Source organism: Mus musculus, chromosome 4 (assembly GCF_000001635.26).
Source record: "Mus musculus strain C57BL/6J chromosome 4, GRCm38.p6 C57BL/6J".
Classification (NCBI taxonomy): domain Eukaryota; kingdom Metazoa; phylum Chordata; class Mammalia; order Rodentia; family Muridae; genus Mus; species Mus musculus.
The window spans coordinates 113,528,212-113,552,515 of NC_000070.6; the positions used below are offsets into that span (position 1 = coordinate 113,528,212).

Sequence of the window (24,304 nt, forward strand, 5' to 3'; positions counted from 1 at the left end):
ATACACCAACAACACCCAGCTTAAAGATTTTTCTGTGAGGAATCTTTATCAAAAGCTTCCAAATATTTATCATCCATTTAATGAAACTAATTGACTGGATAATTTTTCTTTTTTTTTTTTTTTCTTCTCTATTTATTTATTTATTTATTTATTTATTTATTTATTTATTTTAATTTATTTATTTTTATTACATATTTTCCTCAATTACATTTCCAATGCTATCCCAAAAGTCTCCCAAACCCTCCCCCCCACTCCCCTACCCACTCATTCCCATTTTTTTTTTTTTGTTTTTTTTTTTTTTTTTTTTGGTCCTGGCGTTCCCCTGTACTGGGCCATATACAGTTTGCGTGTCCAATGGGCCTCTCTTTCCAGTGATGGCCGACTAGGCCATATTTTGATACATATGCAGCTAGAGTCAAGAGCTCCAGGGTACTGGTTAGTTCATAATGTTGTTCCACCTATAGGGTTGCAGATCCCCTCAGCTCCTTGGGTACTTTCTCTAGCTCCTCCATTGGGAGCCCTGTGATCCATCCATTAGCTGACTGTGAGCATCCACTTCTGTGTTTGCTAGACCCCGGCATAGTCTCACAAGAGACAGATACATCTGGCTCCTTTCGATAAAATCTTGCTAGTGTATGCAATGGTGTCAGCGTTTGGAAGCTGACCATGGGGGGGATCCCTGGATATGGCAGTCTCTACATGGTCCATTCTTTCGTCTCAGCTCCAAACTCTGTCTCTGTAACTCCTTCCATGGGTGTTTTGTTCCCACTTCTAAGGAGGGGCATAGTGTCCACACTTCAGTCTTCATTCTTCTTGAGTTTCATGTGTTTAGCAAATTGTATCTTATATCTTGGTTATCCTAGGTCTTAGGCTAATATCCACTTATCAGTGAGTACATATTGTGTGAGGTCCTTTGTGAATGTGTTAAATCACTCAGGATGATGCTTTCCAGGTCCATCCATTTGGCTAGGAATTTCATAAATTCATTCTTTTTAATAGCTGAGTAGTACTCCATTGTGAAGATGTACCACATTTTCTGTATCCATTCCTCTGTTGAGGGACATCTGGGTTCTTTCCAGCTTCTGGCAATTATAAATAAGGCTGCTATGAACATAGTGGAGCATGTGTCCTTCTTACGAGTTGGGACATCTTCTGGATATATGCCCAGGAGAGGTAATGCTGGTCCTCCTGTAGTACTATGTCCAATTTTCTGAGGAACCGCCAGACTGATTTCAAGAGTAGTTGTACAAGCCTGAAATCCCACCAACAATGGAGGAGTGTTCCTCTTTCTACACATCCATGCCAGCATCTGCTTCACCTGAATTTTTGATCTTAGGCATTCTGACTGGTGTGAGGTGGAATCTCAGGTTTGTTTTGATTTGCATTTCCCTGATGATTAAGGATGTTGAACATTTTTTTCAGGTGCTTCTCTGCCATTCGGTATTCCTCAGGTGAGAATTATTTGTTCAGTTCTGAGCCATATTTTTTAATGAGGTTATTTGATTTTCTCAAGTCCACCTTCTTGAGTTCTTTATATATGTTGGATATTAGTCTCCTATCTGATTTAGGATAGGTAAAGATCCTTTCCCAATCTGTTGGTGGTCTTTTTGTCTTATTGACGGTGTCTTTTGTCTTGCAGAAGCTTTGGAGTTTCATGAGGTACCTTTTGTCAATTCTTGATCTTACAGCACAAGCCATTGCTGTTTTATTCAGGAATTTTCCCCTGTGCCCATATCTTCAAGGTTTTCCCCCACTTTCTTCTCTATAAGTTTCAGTGTCTCTGGTTTTATGTGCAGTTCCTTTATCCACTTAGATTTGACCTCAGTACAAGGAGATAAGTATGGATCGATTTGCATTCTTCTACATGATAACAACCAGTTGTGCCAGCACCATTTGTTGAAAATGCTGTCTATCTTCCACTGCATGGTTTTAGCTCCCTTGTTGAAGATCAAGTCACCATAGGTGAGTGGGTTCATTTCTGGGTCGTCAATTCTATTCCATTGGGCTACTTGTCTGTCAGTATACCAGTACCATTCAGTTTTTATCACAATTGCTCTGTAGTAAAGCTTTCGGTCAGGCATGGTGATTCCACCAGAGCTTCTTTTATCCTTGAGAAGAGTTTTTGCTATCCTAGGTTTTTTGTTATTCCAGATGAATTTGCAGATTGTTCTTTTTAATTCGTTGAAGAATTGAGTTGGAATTTTGATGGGGATTGCATTGAATTTGTAGATTGCTTTTGGCGAGATAGCCATTTTTACAATGTTGTTCCTGCCAATCCATGAGCATGGGAGATCTTTCCATCTTCTGAGATCTTCTTTAATTTCTTTCTTCAGAGACTTGAATATTTTATCATACAGATCTTTCACTTCCTTAGTTAGAGTAACGTCAAGATATTTTATATTATTTGTGACTATTGAGAAGGGTGTTGTTTCCCTAATTTCTTTCTCAGCCTGTTTATTCTTTGTGTAGAAAAAGGCCATTGACTTGTTTGAGTTTATTTTATATCCAGCTACTTCACCGAAGCTGTTTATCAGGATTAGGAGTTCTCTGTTGGAATTTTTAGGGTCACTTATATATAGTATCATATCATCTGCAAAAAGTGATATTTTGACTTCCTCTTTTCCAATTTGTATCCCCTTGATCTCCTTTTGTTGTCCAATTGCTCTGGCTAATATTTCAAGTACTATGTTGAAAAGGTAGGGAAAAACTGGGCAGCCTTGTCTAGTCCCTGATTTTAGTGGGAATGCTTCCAGCATCTCTCCATTTACTTTGATGTTGGTTACTGGTTTGCTGTAGATTGCTTTTATCATGTTTAGTTATGGGCCTTGAATTCCTGATCTTTCCAAGACTTTTATCATGAATGGGTGTTGGATCTTGTCAAATGCTTCTTCTGCATCTAACGAGATGATCATGTGGTTTTTGTCTTTGAGTTTGTTTATATAATGGATTACATTGATGGATTTTCGTATATTAAACCATCCCTGCCTCCATGGAATAAAACCTCCTTGGTCAGGGTGGATTATTGCTTTAATATGTTCTTGGATTCGGTTAGCGAGAATTTTATTGAGGATTTTTGCATCAATATTCATAAGAGAAATTGGTCTGAAGATCTCTATCTTTGTTGGGTCTCTCTGTGGTTTAGGTATCAGAGTAATAGTGGCTTCATAAAATGAGTTGGGTAGAGTAACTTCTACTTCTATTTTGGGAAATAGTTTGTGCAGAACTGGAATTAGATCTTCTTTGAAGGTCTGATAGAACTCTGCACTGAACCCTTCTGGTCCTGGGTTTTTTTTTTTTTTTTTTTGGCTGGGAGACTATTAATAACTGCTTCTATTTATTTAGGTGATATGGGACTGTTTAGATGGTCAACGTGATCCTGATTCAACTTTGGTACCTGGTATCTGTCCAGAAATCTGTCCATTTTGTCCAGGTTTTCCAGTTTTGTTGAGTATAGCCTTTTGTAGAAGGACCTAATGGTGTTTTGGATTGCTTCAGGATCTGTTGTTATGTCTCCCTCTTCATTTCTGATTTTGTTAATTAGGATGTTGTCCCTGTGCCTTCTAGTGAGTCTAGCTAATGGTTTATCGAGCTTGTTGATTTTCTTAAAGAACCAACTCCTCGTTTGGTTAATTCTTTGAATAGTTCTTCTTGTTTCCACTTGGTTGATTTCACCCCTGAGTTTGATTATTTCCTGCCGTCTACTCCTCTTGGGTGAATTTTCTTCCTTTTTTTCTAGAGCTTTTAGATGTGTTTTCAAGCTGCTAGTATGTGCTCTCTCCCGTTTCTTCTTGGAGGCACTCAGAGCTATGAGTTTCCCTCTTAGAAATGCTTTCATTGTGTCCCATAGGTATGGGTACGTTGTGGCTTCATTTTCATTAAACTCTACAAAGTCTTTAATTTCTTTCTTTATTCCTTCCTTGACCAAGTTATCATTGAGAAGAGCGTTATACAGTTTCCACGTGAAAGTTGGCTTTCTATTATTTATGTTGTTATTGAAGATCAGCCGTTGTCCATGGTGGTCGGATAGGATGCATAGGACAATTTCAATGTTTTTGTATCTGTTGAGGCCTGTTTTGTGACTAATTATATGGTCAGTTTTGGAGAAGGTCCCATGAGGTGTTGAGAAGAAGGTATATCCTTTTGTTTTAGGATAAAATGTTCTGTTGATGTCTGTCAGGTCCATTTGTTTCATAACTTCTGTTAGTTTCACTGTGTCCCTGTTTAGTTTCTGTTTCCATGATCTGTCCATTGATGAAAGTGGTGTGTTGAAGTCTCCCACTATTATTGTGTGAGGTACAATGTGTGCTTTGAGCTTTACTAAAGTGTCTTTAATGAATGTGGCTGCCCTTGCATTTGGAGCGTAGATATTCAGAATTGAGAAGTCCTCTTGGAGGATTTTACCTTTGATGAGTATGAAATGTCCCTCCTTGTTTTTTTTGATAACTTTGGGTTGGAAGTTGATTTTATCCGATATTAGAATGGCTACTCCAGCTTGTTTCTTCAGACCATTTGCTTGGAAAATTGTTTTCCAGCCTTTCACTCTGAGGTAGTGTCTGGCTTTTTCCCTGAGATGGGTTTCCTGTAAGCAGCAGAATGTTGGGTCCTGTTTGTGTAGCCAGACTGTTAGTCTATGTCTTTTTATTGGGGAATTGAGTCCATTGATATTAAGAGATATTAAGAAAAAGTATTTGTTGCTTCCTGTTATTTTTGTTGTTAGAGTTGGCATTCTGTTCCTGTGGGTGTCTTCTTTTTGGTTTGTTGATGGATTACTTTCTTGCTTGTTTTAGGGCATGATTTCCGTCCTTGTATTGCTTCTTTTCTTCTGTTATTATCCTTTGAAGGGCTGGATTCATGGAAAGATGATGTGTGAATTTGGTTTTGTCATGGAATACTTTGGTTTCTCCATCTATGGTAATTGAGAGTTTGGCCGGGTATAGTAGCCTGGTCTGACATTTGTGATTTCTTACTGTCTGTATAACATCTGTCCAGGCTCTTCTGGTTTTCATATTCTCTGGTGAAAAGTCTGGTGTAATTCTGATATGCCTCCCTTTATATGTTACTTGACCTTTCTCCCTTACTGCTTTTAATATTCTATCTTTATTTAGTGCATTTGTTGTTCTGATTATTATGTGTCGGGAGGAATTTCTTTTCTGGTCCAGTCTATTTGGAGTTCTGTAGGCTTCTTGTATGTTCATGGGTATCTCTTTCTTTAGATTTGGGAAGTTTTCTTCAATAATTTTGTTGAAAATGTTTGCTGGTCCTTTGAGTTGAAAATCTTCATTCTCATCCACTCCTATTATCCTTAGGTTTGGTCTTATTATTGTGTCCTGGATTTCCTGGATGTTTTGAATTAGGATCTTTTTGCATTTTCCATTTTCTTTGATTGTTGTGCCTATGTTCTCTATGGAATATTCTGCACCTGATATTCTCTCTTCCATTTCTTGTATTCTGTTGCTGATGCTCGCATCTATGGTTCCTGATCTCTTTCCTAGGGTTTCTATCTCCAGAGTTGCCTCGCTTTGTGTTTTCTTTATTGTGTCTACTTCCCTTTTTAGTTCTAGTATGGTTTTGTTCATTTCCATCACCTGTTTGGATGTGTTTTCCTGCTTTTCTTTAAGGGCCTGTAACTCTTTAGCAGTGCTCTCCTGTATTTCTTTAAGTGAGTTATGAAAGTCCTTCCTGATGTCCTCTACCATCATCATGAGAAATGTTTTGAAATCTGGGTCTACATTTTCGGTTGTGTTGGGGTGCCCAGGACTAGGTGGGGTGGGAGTGCTGCGTTCTGATGATGGTGAGTGGTCTTGATTTCTGTTAGTAGGATTCTTACGTTTGCCTTTCGCCATCTGGTAATCTCTGAAGCTAGCTGTTATAGTTGTCTCTGGTTAGAGCTTATTCCTCAGGTGACTCTGTTAGCCTCTATAAGCAGACCTGGGAGGCTAGATCTCTCCTTAGTTTCATTGGTCAGAGTATTCTCTGCAGGCAAGCTCTCTTCTTGCAGGGAAGGTACCCAGATGTCTGGTGTTCGAACCTGCCTCCTGGCAAAAGTTGTGTTCCCCTCACCAGAAGTCTTAGGATCCCGTGGGGAAACCTGTGTGGGCCCTTGCGGGTGTTGTGCGACTCCACTGGCAAGACAACCCGGTGTTCGAGTGGATTGGAAGGTACTTGTGCCCCAGGTCAGGCCCGGGTCCATTGCTTCCCTAGTTACCACAGTCTCAGGTTCTGCACGATTGGATTGGGGCAGACGCTGTGTTCCACTCACCAGAGGTCTTAGGATCCTGTGGGGAATCCTGTGTGGGCCCTTGCGGGTGTTGGGTGACTCTGCTGGCCTGGATAATTTTTCTGTGTATTATTTCCTGTGGTTATTGAGCAAAGTCTTTTTTGTCACAAATATTGACATAGAGTTATACTATTTAACATACCACTTAGAAGATCTTTACCTAATATCTGGTTTTGGAGTAAGTAGGTACAATAGAGTAAAATATTCTTTGTCTTTCTTAATGCAAAGGGTAGTACAAAATCAGTTCTTTTACTCATTTTCTATCAGGTATTAGGCAATAAAGTTTGTAGAGGGATTCCACTACTGAAATGGTCATATTGATTGAATTATTCTATTTTAACCTTTAAAAGCTGTTAACATGTTGAGTTTTTCTTTGAAAAAACAAACAAACAGATGCAGTTGAAGTTCATGATTTGTCAATTTCCTCTATATATTTACTCTCTTATTGTACTTTTACCAGATGGATAACCTACTTTCATATTTCTTTAGTCAACTGCTATTGACCTAACCATACAAGGTGGTGAGATAATCATTTTCAAAGTTGAATTCTTGGCATTTCCATCTTAGCTCCTCCTTTAATATGGAAACACTGCTCCTGTTATGTCTTATCAATGAACAATTAGCAATGTCTAGGGTAGCTTTTCATGGGATATATCATCATTTTCCCCTATGCACACAGAGTATCATCCTAAATTTCACCAAAGGCTATCTCTTGAATCACAATAATATTATTCCTGTACCCTAGGTCACTAAAGATACTTTTTACATACATTGATGGACAAGATATCAACACTTTCACCAATTTCATCTTTTATATTTTAATGTCACATATATAACTTCCATACCTATTTTTTAACATCTGTGATTACTTAGAACTTATTATTAAGTGATTATAAACCTTTTAAAAAGGCCATTCTGAGTTCTAATAAGTCTGTGAAATCATAGTTAGATTACATCCTATTCTCACCATGTGTCCTAATACAATACCAATTACTTGCAATTTTAATTTTGGCATTGGACCTTTAACAAATGAAAATTAACACACTTTCTTGTACTTCCAAACATTCTTGTAATTTCTCCTGTATTAGTTTTTCCTGAGAGCAAGGAAATATTAGCAGCTGGGCACTTTCACTAATGCCATTAAACATCGTCTGTAGTTCTTCAGAGAAAAAGGTTTAATTTCTGTTTTGATATCTTCAATGATGATACCTTGATGCACAGTGGAACTTTCAAGAATCGACATAATTCTGTTCAACAGCAATTTTTTCGTCTCTAAGGGCAAAGGACAATAAATTCAATTAGTGATTTTTATATCATAAAGTTTTGATAGTAAAGAGTAAGTTGTTTATCTTTTCCCAAGTCTAGAGCAGCACTATAAGCAGCAGCATGCATTATATTTATAAACTTCATTGAAACATCTATGCCTGCTTATTCTTTTCTGGCTGATAAGAGGAAAATGGTTGTTACGGTTTGCTGTGTGGCCTAAGATATGTCTCCATTTGATTTACTGATGGCAGGAAACGTTCTACTGTACCTTTTTCGGATCTGCACTAATGGTTCCAATAGTAACCCTTCCCTGATCAAATGAATACACCCTAAAAAACACATGGAATACAATTTTTTTCTGATTTCTTCCTTAGACAATCACTGCTCTTAGATTTCACTTGTTCAAAACTGGATTCCTAATGTCAAAATTTCCCAATACCAGAGGCCTAGAGCAGCTTGTTAAGAATATCTTCTTATATGATCCTGTTTACTGTAACTGTTATCAGCAGGCATTTACACATTGCTGCTATTTAAGTATAGGGTGACCTAGCAAATTAGCATGTTACATATCAGAACCAATATTAATTTTATCCCTCTCCACTTGTCCATAGGTGGTTCCTTGACCTTTAGATTTGTCCTAACTTTCTGCCATAATATATTCACATTTTCAAACACCAATGCCCTTATCCAAACTTGCCTTGCATCTAATTCCCATATCGTTAGGTTTACCACTAAAACCAATAAAATGTTATGATCAGTTAAGTTTTCTACAGAGCTTGTATAATCTTCATAAGTAATTTGGGAATCATGCTTGCTCCCAAAGATTTTTCACATCCTTAAATATACTGAGCAAAATTGTTCTTTCCTTTACAGCATGGTTGAAATGAGTTTGAATTTTGATAGCAGAGGATAGCACTTGACCTTACAACTGCTCTCTCATTATCTGAATTTTATTGGGTCTGCATTATGTCTCAATAATACCAACTGATACATAACATGTGATATTTTAGTGTAATTGTTCCTATCACGCCAATTGTCACATTCGTCTTTGGTTGAACCTATCTATCAATTCTGCATATTTTGTCCTCTATATATCCTATCTTGGTTGCACGAACTTTTTAAAGAACTCCACCTAAACAACAATGTAAGCCATTCATATATATCAAAGCCTTTTTTAACTTCTGAAAGATCACTTCATTAAATGGTGCATGGCAAACTAGTGATGTCAAGAGCCTGAATCGAATTATCTTTATATTTGTGTTTCTATGAACAACTTTTTCATAACATTTTAACCTGATTATGAAAATACTCTACTACACAAAATGGAATTAAATGATATATGTAGTTTGGTATTAAATCATTTGAAATAATAATTTCCTGTTGAATTCACCTTATGTCCTAAAAATTAAAATTCTATTGTTTAAAACTGAAATAAAAATCACAGATTCTGCCCATATGCTCATGTTCACTTTTGTACTCCTATGTTTACAGACATTAAATAGAATCCTCTACATCGTCACATTAGATTGAGTTATCAAACTTTCACATGGAGCATACTGGACTGGAATTTGAGTCCTTATAGATTTTATCTGAAGAATCTCAGTAAGAAGCTGCCAGCAAAATACCATTCCTATAATAAAACTAATTGACTGGAGAATTTATCTATATATTATACTTGGTACTTATTTCACAATGTCTTTTCTTGCTCAAACATTTACATAGAGTTTGACTTTTTAGCATTCCCCATAGAAGACCTTTCCTCTACTATGTTTTATGGGGTAAGAATGTACAATAGTGTATAATTTTCTTTGTCTTTCTCAGTAAAAAGAGTTGTTGAAAAAAGCAGCAGTTTAATAAATTTTATTAAGTATGAGTTAATAAAAATTTTAGAGGAATTCCAAGGATGAAATTCTCATATTCATTGAATTATTCTATTCTCACCTTATTTATTGCTGAGTTGAACACAACCACGTAACAATACAATGTGCCCATGCACAATTTTCCTCTTCACTGTTCACAGACCTCAAATATAATATTCTGCATGTCCTCTTTATATTGAATTATATCCAATTTTCATATCGAGAATATTTGGTACATTTGTGATTCCTTAAAGATATTTTCTTTGCCTTTTTTTAAAAATTAAAAATTGTAATTTATTTTATATTTTTTTATTTTCTGGTTTTTCAAGACATGTTTTCTCTGTGTAGTCTGACTTTATGGGAACTCACTTTGTAGACGAGCTGTCCTCCAACTCAGTAGTCTGCCTGCCTCTGCCTCCCAAGGTCTGGTATTATAGGTGCGTACCACCACTGCCCAGTTTAAAGATTATTTTCTGAGGAAACTTAATCCAAAGCTTCCAAACATTTATCATCCATTACATAAAACTAATTGATTAGATAATTTTTCTATGAATTATTTACAGTGGTTATTGCACAAAGTATTTTCTTGCAAAAATATTGAAAGAGAGTTAAACTATTTTACATACCCTTAGAAGAGCTTTACCTAATATTTGTTTTTGGAGTAAGTCGGTACAATAGAGCAAACTATTCTTTGTCTTTCTCTGTACAAAGGACAGTACAAAAGCAGTTGTTTTAATCATTTTCTATCAATTATTAGGCAATAATGTTTGTAGAGAAATTCCATTACTGAATGCTCATATTCACTGAATTGTTCTTTATTGACCTCTAAAAGGTGTTCATATATTGAGATTTTTTAAAAAATCAAACAAATAAATAAATGCAGGTGATGTCCATGATTTGGTAGTTTACTCTATATATTTACCCTCTTATTGTACTTGTACCAGATGGCTAAGCTGCTATCATATTTTTTGTTTTAGTCAACTGCTATTGATCTAACCATATATGCTTGTGAGGTAACCATTTTCAGTGTTGAGCTCTTGGCCTTTCCATCTTAGCTCTTTCTGTAACATGTAAACTCTGTACCTGTTATATCTTATGATTGAAGAATTGACAAGGCCTAGGATTGTTTTCCATGAGATATATCGTGATTTCCACTAGAGCATACACAATATCACCCTACATTTCATCAATGGCTATCTCTTGAATCACAATTATATTATTCACATACCCCAAGTTGTGAAAGATACTTTCTACATTTTTAAGGGCAAGACATCAACATATTCCCCAATTTTAACTTTTATATTCTATTGTCAAATATTTAATTTCCATACCTTTTTAAAAATCTGTGATAACTTAGGACTTATTATTAAGAGATTATAAAACTTTTAAATGGCCCACACTGATTTCTAATAATTTTGTGAAATCATAGTTACATAACATCCTATTTTTATCATGTGCCCTAATATAATACCAAATACTTGCAATTTTAACTTTGGAATTGGAGCTTTAACTAATGAAAATTATCATATTTTCTTGTACTTCCTAACATTCCTGTTCTTTCTCCTGGATTAGTTTTTCTTGAAAGCCAGGAATTATTTGCAGCTGGATACCTTCACTATTGCCAGTAAACCTTATTTCTAGTAGTTAAGAGATCAAAGATTTAATTTCTGTGATTAATTTAATGATACCTTGATGCACACTGAAACTTTCAAGAATTGACTTAATTCTGTCCAGCAGGAAGTCTTTCATCTCTAAGGGAAAAGGACAATAAATTCAATTAGTGATTTTTATATCATAAAGTTTTGGTAGTTAATAGTAAGATGTTTAAATTTTCCCAAATCTAGAGCTGCAATTCCATCAGAAGCATGCAATAGATTTGTAAACTTGATTGAAACATTTCTGCCTGCTTGTTCTTTCGAGCTGACAAGAGCAAAATGGTCTGTACTTTTTGCTGTGTTGCCTACAGCAAGGTCTCCATTTGATATACTGATGGCAGGAAAAGTTCTGGCGTACCTCTCTTGGATCCACACTCACAGTTCCAATAGTAACCCTTCCCCCATCAAAGGAATACACCCTCAAAAACACTTGGAATAAGATTTTTTTTTCTGATTTATACCTAGGACAATCACTGCTCTTAGAATTTACTTGTTCAAAACTGTTTTCCTAATGACAAAATTTTTCCACAATAAAAGTACTAGATAATTTTAAACCAGAGGACTAGAGAAGCTGGTTCACAATATATATATATATATATATATATATATATATATATATATATATATATATATATATATATATATATATTATGATCCTGTTTATGGTAACTGTATCAGCAGGCATTTACACATTACTGATATTTAGATATAGAAAGACCTAGCAAATTAGCATGTTACATATCAGAACCAATATCAATTTTATCACTCTCCACTTGTCCATAGGTGGGTCATAGGCCTTTAGAGTGCTCCTATCATATTGCCATAACATATTCACATTTTCAAACACCAATGCCCTTTTCCTAACCTTCCTTGCATCTAGTTACCATATCATTTGGTTTTAAACTGAAACAGAAAAAAGCTTATAATCAGTGTAGATTTCTACAGAGCTTGCATAATCTTCATAAGTAAGGTGGGAATTATGCTTGCTTGCAAACCTTTTCCCAAGACATAAAAGATATTGAGCAAAATTGTTCTTTCATTTTCAGCATGATTGAAATGAGTTTGAATTTAAATAAAAGAGGATAGCACTTGACCTAACAACTGCTCTCTCAGTATCTGAATTCTATTGGGTCTGCATTATGCATCAATATTGCCAGCTGGTACATAACATGTGATTTTTAGTGTAATTGTCCCTATCATGCCAGTTGTCACATTCATCCTTGGTTGAACCTAGCAATCCATTTTATATATTTTGTCCTCTCTATATCCTATCTTGATTACATGAACTATTTAAGTATTGCACCTAAACAACAATGCAAGTTATTTATATATATCAAAGGATTTTCGACTTCTCAACGGTCACTTCATTACATGGTGCATGGCAAAACTAGTGACGTTCAGAGTTAGAATGAAATTGTCATTATATTTGTGTTTCTATAAAAAACTTATTCACAACTTTAAGCAAACACTCTACTCTTCAAAATGGAAAAACATGATATATGTTTTGTCACTATATCAGTTAAAATAATAATTTCCTGTTGTATTCACCTTTTGTCCTAAAATTTTAAATTCTATTATTTATAAGGGAATTAAATTCTATCACGGGTCCTAAGCATAAGATCATGTACACTATTGTACTCCTTTGTTTACAGACATCAAATAGAATATTCTGCATCGTCACATTTGATTGAGTTATATCAAACTTTCACATGTAGAATACTTGAGTTGTTTGTGATTCCTTATAGATTTTCTCTGAAGAATCTAAGTAGGATGCTGCCAACAAAATACCATCTATATAATAAAACTAATTGACTGGAAATTTTATCTATATATTATATTTGGTAGTTATTGCACAATGGCTTTATTGGTCAAATATTGACATAGAGTTTGACTATTTAGCATTCTCCATAGAAGACCTTTCCTCTCCTATGTGTTCATGGGGTCAGTATGTAAAATAGTGTACAATTTTCTGTCTTTCTCATTACAAAGGGTATTAAAAAAAAAAGCTCTTGTTAAATACTTTTTATCAAGTACTAGCTTATAAAGTTTGTAGAGGAATTCCATGGCTGAAATTCTCATATTCATTGAACTATTCTATTCTCTTCTGCATGTCTGCTTTCTATTGAATTATATCAAATTATCATATTGAGAATACTGGGTATATATGTGATCCCTTGAAGATATTTAATTTTCATTTTCCTTTTCCTTTTTTTTGTTGTTGTTCTTATTTCATGACAGGGTTTCTCTGTGTAGTACTTGCTGTCCTGGAACTCACTCTGTAGACCAGGATGGCCTCCAACTCTTTAGTCTGCCTATCTCTGACTCCCATGAGCTAGGATTAAAGGTGTAACCAACACTGCCCAGGTTAAAGATTTTTCTCTGAGGAATCTTTATCCAAAGCTTCCAATCAATTATCATCCATTTAATAAAACTAATTGACTAGATAACTTTTCTATGAATTATTTCCAGTGGTTATTGTGCAAAGACTATTCTCACACAAATATTGACATAGAGTTGTACTATTTAACATACCGCTTTGTCGATCTTTACCTAGTATCTGTTTTTGGAGTAAGTAGGTAAAATAGAGTAAAATATTCTTTTTCTATTTTAGTACAAAGGGTAGTACAAAAGCAGTTCTTTTAATCATTTTTTATCAAGTATTAGGCAATAAAGTTTGTAGAGGAATTGCATTTCTGAAATGCTCATATTCATTGAATTGGTCTATATTAACCTCTAAAAGCATTTAACATATTGAGTTTTTCTTTAAAAAACAAACAAACAAATGTACAAATGCAGGTGATGTCCATGGTTTGGCAGTTTCCTATATATATTTATCATTTTATTGTACTTGTACCGGATGTCTAAGCTGCTATCATATTTCGTTAGTAAACTGCTATTGACAGAAACATACAGCCTTGCAAGGTAACCATTTTCAAAGTTTAATTCTTGGCATTTCCATCGTAGCTCCTCCTTTAACATGACAACACTGCGCCTGTTATTTCTTATGATTAAACTATTGGAAAAGTCTAGGGTTGCTTTTCATGGAATATATCATCGTTTTCCTCTAGAGCATAAACAAAATCACCCTAAATTTCATCAATGGCTATCTCTTGAGTCACAATAATATCCATGTACTCTCAATCATAAAAGATATTTTCTGCATAAATTTATGGGCAAGATATCAACATTTTCCCCAATTTCACCTTTTATATTCTACTGTGACATATTTAAGCTCCATAACTTATATTTGAACCTGTGATAATTTAGAACTTATTATTATGTGATTATAAACTTTTTAAAGGGGCCACTCTGAGTTCAAATAATTCTGTGTAACCACAGTTAGATAACATCCTATTTTCACCATTTGACCTAATACACTACCCAATAACTGCAATTTTAATTTTGTCATTGGAGCTTTAACTAATGAAAATTAACACACTTCCTTGTACTTCCAAACATTCATGTTTTTTTTCTCCTAGATTAGTTTTTCCTACAAGCAAGGAAATATTAGCAATTTGGAACTTTCAATAAGGCCATTAAACCTTATCTGTACTTGTTCAGAGAACAAAGGTTTCACTTCTGTTTTGATATCTTCAAAGTTGATACCTTTTTGCACACTGGTTCTTTGAAGAATCAACTGAATTCTGTCCAACAGCGTATCTATCGTATCTAATGTAAAAGGACAATAAATTCAATTAGTTATTTTTATATCACAGAGGTTTGGTAGTCAAGAGTTAGATGTTTAATTTTTCCCAACTGTAGGGCATCACTGCCAGCAGTAGCATGCATTAGATTTGTAAACTTCATTGAAACATTTCTGCCTGCTTATTCTTTCGGGCTGACAAGAGGAAAATGGCCAGTACTGTTTACCCTGTGATCTAAGATAGGTCTCCTTTTGATTTACTGATGGCAGTAAAACTTCTGGTGTACCATTTTTGGATCTATACTCATTGTCCCAATGGTATGTCTTCCCTCATCAAATGAATATACCCTCAAAAACACATGGAATAACAAGCTTTTTTCTGATTTCTACCTAAGACAATCAATGCTCTTAGAGTTTACTTGTTCAAAACTGTGCCCTAATGACAATATTTTCCACATTAAAAGTACCAGATAATTTAATACCAGAACCCTAGAGCAGCTTATTAACAATATCTTATTTTATGATCATGTTTAGTGTAATGTATCAGCAAGCATTTATACATTGCTGGTACTTAGGAATAGAGTGACCTAGCAAATTCACATGTTACATATCAGAACTAATATTAGTTTTATCCCTCTCCATTTGTCCATAGGTGTTTCCTAGGCCTTTTGATTTGTCCTAACTTTTTTCCATAATATATTCACAATTTTGAACACCAATGCCCTTATCCTAACCTGCCTTGCATCTAGTTATTATATCATTAAGTTTACCACTAAAACCAATTTAAGCTTATAATCAGTGAAGTTTTCTACAGAGCTTGTATACTCTTCATAAATAAGTTGGGTATTATGCTTGCTACCAAAGATTTTTCACAAGTCCTTAAAGATACTAAGCAAAAGTATTCTTTTCTTTTAAGCATGGTTGAATTGAGTTTGAATTTGGATACCAGAGGATAACACTTGACCTAACAACTGCTCTCTAATTATCTAAATTCTACTGGGTATCCATCAGGTATCAATATTAACAGCTCTTACATAACATGTGCTGTTTTAGTGTAATTGTCCCTATCATGCCAGTTGTCACATTCACCTTTGGTTGAACATAGCTATCCATTTTGTATATTTTGTCCTCTATATATCCCATCTTGATTGCATGAGCTTTTTAAGAACTCCACCTAAACATTGTAAGTCATTCATATATATCAAAGCCTTTTCAGCTTTTGAATGTTCACTACATTACATGAAGCATGGGAAAACTGGTGTTGTCCAGTGCCAGAATCAAATTATCTTTATATTTGTGTTTCTATGAATAAACTTTTCACAACTTTTTATCCTGATTATAAAAACACTCTACTACACAAAGTGGAATATCATGATGTATGTAGTTTAGCATTATATCGGTTAAAATAATAATTTCCTGTTGCATTCACCTTATATCTTAAAAACTATATTTCTATTATTGATAACTGAATTAAAGGTCATAATTGATCCTAACCATATGCTCATGTCCACTTTTGTACTTCTATGTTTACAAACATCAAATAGAATCTTCTGCATCATTTCATTAGATTGAGTTATATCAATCTTTTACATGTACCATACTGGACTGGATGTGATTCCTTATAGAATTTTTCCTGGAGAATCTCAGTAAGAGGCTGCCAACAAAATACAATCCTTATAATAAAACTAATTGACTGGTTAATTTATCTTTAAATTATATTTTGTATTTATTGTTCAATGTCTTTTCTTGTTAAAATATTGATGTAGAGTTTGAGTATTTAGCATTCTACATAGAACACCTTTCCTCTACTATGTATTTATGGGGTAAGTATGTACAATAGAGTAGCATTTTCTTTGTTTTTCTCTGTACCAAGGGTAGTAAAAAATAAAAAGCAGTAGTTCAATAATTTTTATCAAGTACGAGTTAATAAAGTATTTAGAGGAATTGCAAGGATGAAATTCTCATATTTATTGAATTATTTGATTATCACCTTATTTATAGCTGAGTGGAACATAACCATGTAGTCATACAATGTGCTCATGCACAATTTTCCACTCCACTGTTCAAAGACATCAAATATAATCTTGTGGATGTCCTCTTTATAGTGAATTATATCAAATTTTTATATTGAGAATACTGGGTACATTTGTGATTCCTTAAAAACTTTTTTGTTTCCTTTATTATTTTTATTTTCTTTTTTATTTACTTTTTTGATGGCTTTTCAAGACAGGTTTTCTCTGTGTAGTCCTGACCGTTCAGGAACTCACTCTGTAGATCAGATGTCCTCCAACTCAGTAGTCTGCTTGCCTCTGCCTCACAAGTCCTGAGATTATAGGTGTGCACCACCACTGCCCAGTTTAAAGATTTTTTTTTCAGAGGAATTTTTATCAAAAGCTTCGAAACAATTGTCATCCATTACATAAAACTAATTGATTGGATAATTTTTCTATGAATTATTTCCAGTGGTTATTGCACAAAGGCTTTACTTGTGCAAATATTGACATAGAGATGAACTATTAACATACCCCTTAGAAGGTCTTTACCTAATATCTGTTTTTGGAGTAAGTAGGTACAATAGAGCAAAATTTTCTTTGTCTCTCTCAGTCTAAAGGGTAGTTCAAAAGCATATTTTTAAAATAATTTTCTATCAAGTATTAGGCAATAAAGTTTGTAGAGTAATTTCATTACTGAAATGCTCATATTCAATGAATTGTTCTATATCAACCTCAAAAAGTTGTTAACATTTTGAGTTCTTCTTAAAAAACAAACAAACAAACAAATGCAGATGATGTCAATGGTTTGGCAGTTTTCTCTGTATATTTATCATTTTATTGTACTTGTACCAGATGGTTAAGCTGCTATCATATTTCTTTAGTCAACTACTATTGATCTAACCATACATGCTTGTGAGGTAACCATTTTAATTGTTGAGCTCTTGACATTTCCATCATAGCTCCTTCTGTAATATGTTAACACTGCACCTATTAGGGTTTAGGATTGAAGAATCTACAAGGTCTATAGTTGCTTTTCATGAGATATACCAACGTTTTCTAATAGAGCATAAACAATAGCATCCTATATTTTATCGATGGCTATCTCTTGAATCACAATAATATTTACCATGCATCCTCAGTTGTAAAAGATACTTTCTACATTTTTATGGGAAAGACATCAACATTTTCCCCAATTTCACCTTTTATATTCTACTGTCACATATATAAATTCTATACATTTTTTAAAAATCTGTGTAACTTAGGACTTATTATAAAGTGATTATAAACCTTTTAATGGGCCACACTGAATTCTAATAATTCTGTGAAATCATAGTTACATAACATCCTCTTTTTCCATGTATCTTAATACAATACCAAATACTTGAAAATTTAATTTTGATATTGGAGCTGTAAGTAATGAACTTTAACACACTTTCTTATACTTCCAAACATTCCTGTTCTTTCTCCTGGATTATCATTTCAGGAACTTTCATAAATGCCCTTAAACCTTATTTCTAGTTGGTCAGAGACCAAAGCATTCATGTCTGTTTTGATATCTTCACATTAGATACCTTTTTGCACACTGCTTCTTTGAAGAATCGACTGAATTATGTCCAACAGCTTATCTTTTGTCTCTAAAGTCAAAAGACAAAAAATTCACTTAGTAATGTTTATATCATAGAATTTTGGTAGTAAATAGTAAGATGTTTAACTTTTCCCAATTCTAAGGCAGCACTCCCAGCAGTGGCATGCATTAGATTTGTAAACTTCATCAAAACATTTCTGCCTGCTTATTCTGTCAGGCTGACAAGGGGAAAATGATCAGTTATTTTTGCACTGTGTCCTAAGCTAGGTATCCATTTGATTTACTGATGGCAGGAAAACTTCTGGTGTACCATTTTTGGATCTATACTCACTGTCCCAATAGTAACCCTCCCTTCATCAAATGAATATACCCTCAAAAACACATGGAATAACAAGCTTTTTTTCTGATTTCTACCTAAGACAATCACTTCTGAGGTGGCGCCATCCTCGGCTCCAGACAACCGGCCACATTCCTGGCCAAAGCAACACAGCTTCTGGGAAAGATCCTGTTTTGGGCCTTCATCTTCAGCCAGGAGGAGGTCAAACACCAGATAACTGTGCACCTTCCCTGAAAGAGGAGAGCTTGCCTGCAGAGACTGCTCTGACCACTGAAACTCAGAGGAGAGAGCTAGTATCCCACGTCTGCTGATAGAGGGTAACAAAATCAACAGAGGAACAATCTCTAAACAAAGACAACTATAACAACTAACTCCAGAGATTGCCAGATGGCGAAAGGAAAACATAATAGTCCTACTAACAGGAACCAAGACCACTCACCATCATCAGAACCCAGCACTCCCACTTCGCCCAGTCCAGGGCATCCTAACACACCTGAAAAGGTAGACCTGGATTTAAAAGCATTTCTCATGATGATGGTAGAGGACATAAAGAAGGAATTTAATAACTCACTTAAAGAAATAAAGGAGAACACTGCTAAAGAGTTACAAGTCCTTCAAGAAAAAACAGGAAAACACAATCAAACAGGTAGAAGTCCTTATAGAAAAACAGGAAAACACATCCATAAAGGTGATAGAAATGAACAAAACCATACTAGACCTAAAAAGGGAAGTAGACACAATAAAGAAAACCCAAAGTGAGGCAACGCTGGAGATAGAAACCCTAGGAAAGAAATCTGGAACCATAGATGCGAACATCAGAAACAGAATACAAGAGATGGAAGAGAGAATCTCAGGTGCAGAAGATTCCATAGAGAACATCGGCACAACAATCAAAGAAAATGGAAAATGCAAAAAGATCCTAACTCAAAACATCCAGGAAATCCAGGACACAATGAGAAGACCAAACCTACGGATAATAGGAGTGGATGAGAATGAAGATTTTCAACTCAAAGGACCAGCAAACATCTTCAACAAAATTATTGAAGAAAACTTCCCAAATCTAAAGAAAGAGATGCCCATGAAGATACAAGAAGCCTACAGAACTCCAAATAGACTGGACCAGAAAAGAAATTCCTCCCGACACATAATAATCAGAACATCAAATGCACTAAATAAAGATAGAATACTAAAAGAAGTAAGGGAAAAAGGTCAAGTAACATATAAAGGCAAGCCTATCAGAATTACACCAGATTTTTCACCAGAGACTATGAAAGCCAGAAGAGCCTGGACAGATGATATACAGACACTAAAAGAACACAAATTCCAGCCTAGGCTACTATGCCCAGCCAAACTCTCAATTACCATAGATGGAGAAACCAAAGTATTCCACGACAAAACTAAATTCACCCATTATCTCTCCACAAATCCACCCCTTCAAAGGATAATAACAGAAAAAAACCAATACAAGGACAGGAACCACGCCCTAGAAAAAAACAAGAAGATAATCCCTCAACAAAACTAAAAGAAGACAGCCACAAGAAAAGAATGCCAACTTTAACAACAAAAATAACAGGAAGCAACAATTACTTTTCCTTAATATCTCTTAATATCAATGGTCTCAACTCCCCAATAAAAAGACATAGACTAACAGACTGGCTACACAAACAGGACCCAACATTCTGCTGCTTACAGGAAACCCATCTCAGGGAAAAAGACAGACACTACCTCAGAGTGAAAGGCTGGAAATCAATTTTCCAAGCAAGTGGTCTGAAGAAACAAGCTGGAGTAGCCATTTTAATATCGGATAAAATTGACTTCCAATCCAAAGTTATCAAAAAAGACAAGGAGGGACTCTTCATACTCATCAAAGGTAAAATCCTCCAAGAGGAACTCACAATTCTGAATATCTATGCTCCAAATGCAAGTGCAGCCACATTCATTAAGGACACTTTAGTAAAGCTCAAAGCACATGTTGCACCTCACACAATACTAGTGGGAGACTTCAACACACCACTTTCATCAATGGACAGATTGTGGAAACAGAAACTAAACAGGGACACAGTGAAACTAACAGAAGTTATGAAACAAATGGACCTGACAGATATCTACCGAACATTTTATCCTAAAACAAAAGGATATACCTTCTTCTCAGCACCTCATGGGACCTTCTCCAAAACTGACCATATAATTGGTCACAAAACAGGCCTCAACAGATACAAAAACATTGAAATTGTCCTATGCATCCTATCCGACCACCATGGACAACAGCTGATCTTCAATAACAACATAAATAATAGAAAGCCAACTTTCACGTGGAAACTGTATAACGCTCTTCTCAATGATACCTTGGTCAAGGAAGGAATAAAGAAAGAAATTAAAGACTTTGTAGAGTTTAATGAAAATGAAGCCACAACGTACCCAAACCTACAGGATACAATGAAAGCATTTCTAAGAGGGAAACTCATAGCTCTGAGTGCCTCCAAGAAGAAACGGGAGAGAGCACATACTAGCAGCTTGACAACACACCTAAAAGCTCTAGAAAAAAAGGAAGCAAATTCACCCAAGAGGAGTAGACAGCAGGAAATAAATAAACTCAGGGGTTAAATCAACAACGTGGAAACAAGAAGAACTATTCAACGAATTAACCAAACGAGGAGTTGGTTCTTTGAGAAAATCAACAAGATAGATAAACCCTTAGCTAGACTCACTAGAGGGCACAGGGACAAAAATCCTAATTAACAAAATCAGAAAAGAAAAGGGAGACATAAAAACAGATCCTGGAGAAATCCAAAACACGATCAGATCCTTCTACAAAAGGCTATACTCAACAAACCTGGAAAACCTGGACGAAATGGAAAAATTTCTGGATAGATACCAGGTACCAAAGTTGAATCAGGATCAAGTTGACCTTCTAAACAGTCCCATATCACCTAAAGTAATAGAAGCAGTTATTAATAGTCTCTCAGTCAATAAAAGCCCAGGACCAGACGGGTTTAGTGCAGAGTTCTATCAAACCTTCAAAGAAGATCTAATTCCAGTTCTGCACAAATTATTTCACAAAATAGAAGTAGAAGGTACTCTACCCAACTCATTTTATGAAGCCACTATTACTCGGATACCTAATCCACAGAAAGATCCAACAAAGATAGAGAACTTCAGACCAATTTCTCTTATGAATATCGATGCAAAAATCCTCAATAAAATTCTCGCTAACCGAATCCAAGAACACATTAAAGCAATCATCCATCCTGACCAAGTAGGTTTTATTCCAGGGATGCAGGGATGGTTTAATATACGAAAATACATCAATGTAATCCTTTATAAACAAACTCAAAGACAAAAACCACATGATCATCTCGTTAGATGCAGAAAAAGCATTTGACAAGATTAAACACACATTCATGATAAACTTTTTGGAAAGATCAGGAATTCAAGGCCCATTCCTAAACATGATAAAAGCAATCTACAGCAAACCAGTAGCCAACATCAAAGTAAATGAAGAGAAGCTGGAAGCAATACTACTAAAATCAGGGACTAGACAAGGCTGCCCACTTTCTCCCTACCTTTTCAACATAGTACTTGAAGTATTATCCAGAGCAATTCGGCAACAAAAGGAGATCAAGGGGATACAAATTGGAAAAGAGGAAGTCAAAATATCACTTTTTGCAGATGATATGATAGTATATTTAAGTGACCCTAAAAATTCTACCAGAAAACTCCTAAACCTGATAAACAGCTTCGGTGAAGTAGCTGGATATAAAATAAACTCAAACAAGTCAGTGGCCTTTCTCTACACAAAGAATAAACAGGCTGAGAAAGAAATTAGGTAAACAACACCCTTCTCAATAGTCACAAATAATATAAAATATCTTGGCGTGACTCTAACTAAGGAAGTGAAAGATCTGTATGATAAAAACTTCAAATATCTGAAGAAAGAAATTAAAGAAGATCTCAGAAGATGGAAAGATCTCCCATGCTCATGGATTGGCAGGATCAACATTGTAAAAATGGCTATCTCGCCAAAAGTAATATCTACAGATTCAATACAATCGCCATCAAAATTCCAACTCAATTCTTCAACGAATTAGAAGGAGCAATTTTCAAATTCATCTGGAATAACAAAAAACCTAGGTTAGCAAAAACTCTTCTCAAGGATAAAAGAACCTCTGGTGGAATCACCATGCCTGACCTAAAGCTTTACTACAGAACAATTGTGATAAAACCTGCATGGTACTGGTATAGAGACAGACAAGTAGACCAATGGAATAGAATTGAAGACCCAGAAATGAACCCACACACCTATGGTCACTTGATCTTCGACAAGGGAGCTAAAACAATCCAGTGGAAGAAAGACAGCATTTTCAACAATTGGTGCTGGCACAACTGGTTTTTATCGTGTAGAAGAATGTGAATCTATCCATACTTATCTCCTTGTACTAAGTTCAATTCTAAGTGGATCAAGGAACTTCACATAAAACCAGAGACACTGAAACTTATAGAGGAGAAAGTGGGGAAAAGCCTTGAAGATATGGGCAAAGGGGGAAAATTCCTGAACAGAACAGCAATGGCTTGTGCTGTAAGATCGAGAATTGACAAATGGGACCTAATGAAACTCCAAAGATTCTGCAAGGCAAAAGACACCGTCAATAAGACAAAAAGAACACCAACAGATTGGGAAAGGATCTTTACCTATCCTAAATCAGATAGGGGACTAATATCCAACATATATAAAGAACTCAAGAAGGTGGACTTCAGAAAATCAAACAACCCCATTAAAAATGGGGCTCAGAACTGAACAAAGAATTCTCACCTGAGGAATTCCGAATGGCAGAGAAGCACCTGAAAAAATGTTCAACATCCTTAATCATCAGGGAAATGCAAATCAAAACAACCCTGAGATTCCACCTCACACCAGTCAGAATGGCTAAGATCAAAAATTCAGGTGACAGCAGATGCTGGTGTGGATGTGGAGAAAGAGGAACACTCCTCCATTGTTGGTGGTATTGCAAGCTTGTACACCACTCTGGAAATCAGTCTGGTGATTCCTCAGAAAATTGGACATAGTACTACCGGAGGATCCAGCAATACCTCTCCTGGGCATATATCCAGAAGATGCCCCAACTGGTAAGAAGGACACATGCTCCACTATGTTCATAGCAGCCTTATTTATAATAGCCAGAAGCTGGAAAGAACCCAGATGCCCCTCAACAGAGGAATGGATACAGAAAATGTGGTACATCTACACAATGGAGTACTACTCAGCTATTAAAAAGAATGAATTTATGAAATTCCTAGCCAAATGGATGGACCTGGAGGGCATCATCCTGAGTGAGGTAAACATTCACAAAGGAACTCACACAATATGTACTCACTGATAAGTGTATATTAGCCCCATCCTAGGATACCCAAGATATAAGATACAATTTGCTAAACACATGGAACTCAAGAAGAATGAAAACTGAAGTGTGGACACTATGCCCCTCCTTAGAAGTGGGAACAAAACACCCATGGAAGGAGTTACAGAGACAAAGTTTGGAGCTGAGATGAAAGGATGGACCACGTAGAGACATCCATATCCAGGGATCTACCCCATAATCAGCATCCAAACGCTGACACCATTGCACACACTAGCAAGATTTTATTGAAAGGACCCAGATGTAGCTGTCTCTTGTGACACTATGCCGGGGC

At 35.5% G+C, this 24,304-nt stretch overlaps 1 protein-coding gene across 2 annotated transcripts in view; it reads right to left on the reverse strand.

The window, feature by feature from the left end:
- Positions 1-24,304, reverse strand: part of Skint5 (selection and upkeep of intraepithelial T cells 5) — a 521,613-nt gene that overhangs the window by 50,321 nt on the left and 446,988 nt on the right. For both annotated transcript variants that reach the window (NM_001167878.1, NM_001167876.1), the window contains exons 48-51: positions 18,266-18,328; positions 14,664-14,726; positions 11,091-11,153; positions 7,487-7,549 (exon numbers count right to left, since the gene is read on the reverse strand). In NM_001167878.1, coding sequence (NP_001161350.1) covers positions 7,487-7,549; positions 11,091-11,153; positions 14,664-14,726; positions 18,266-18,328 — 252 coding nt within the window. The remainder of the gene's footprint in view (positions 1-7,486; positions 7,550-11,090; positions 11,154-14,663; positions 14,727-18,265; positions 18,329-24,304) is intronic.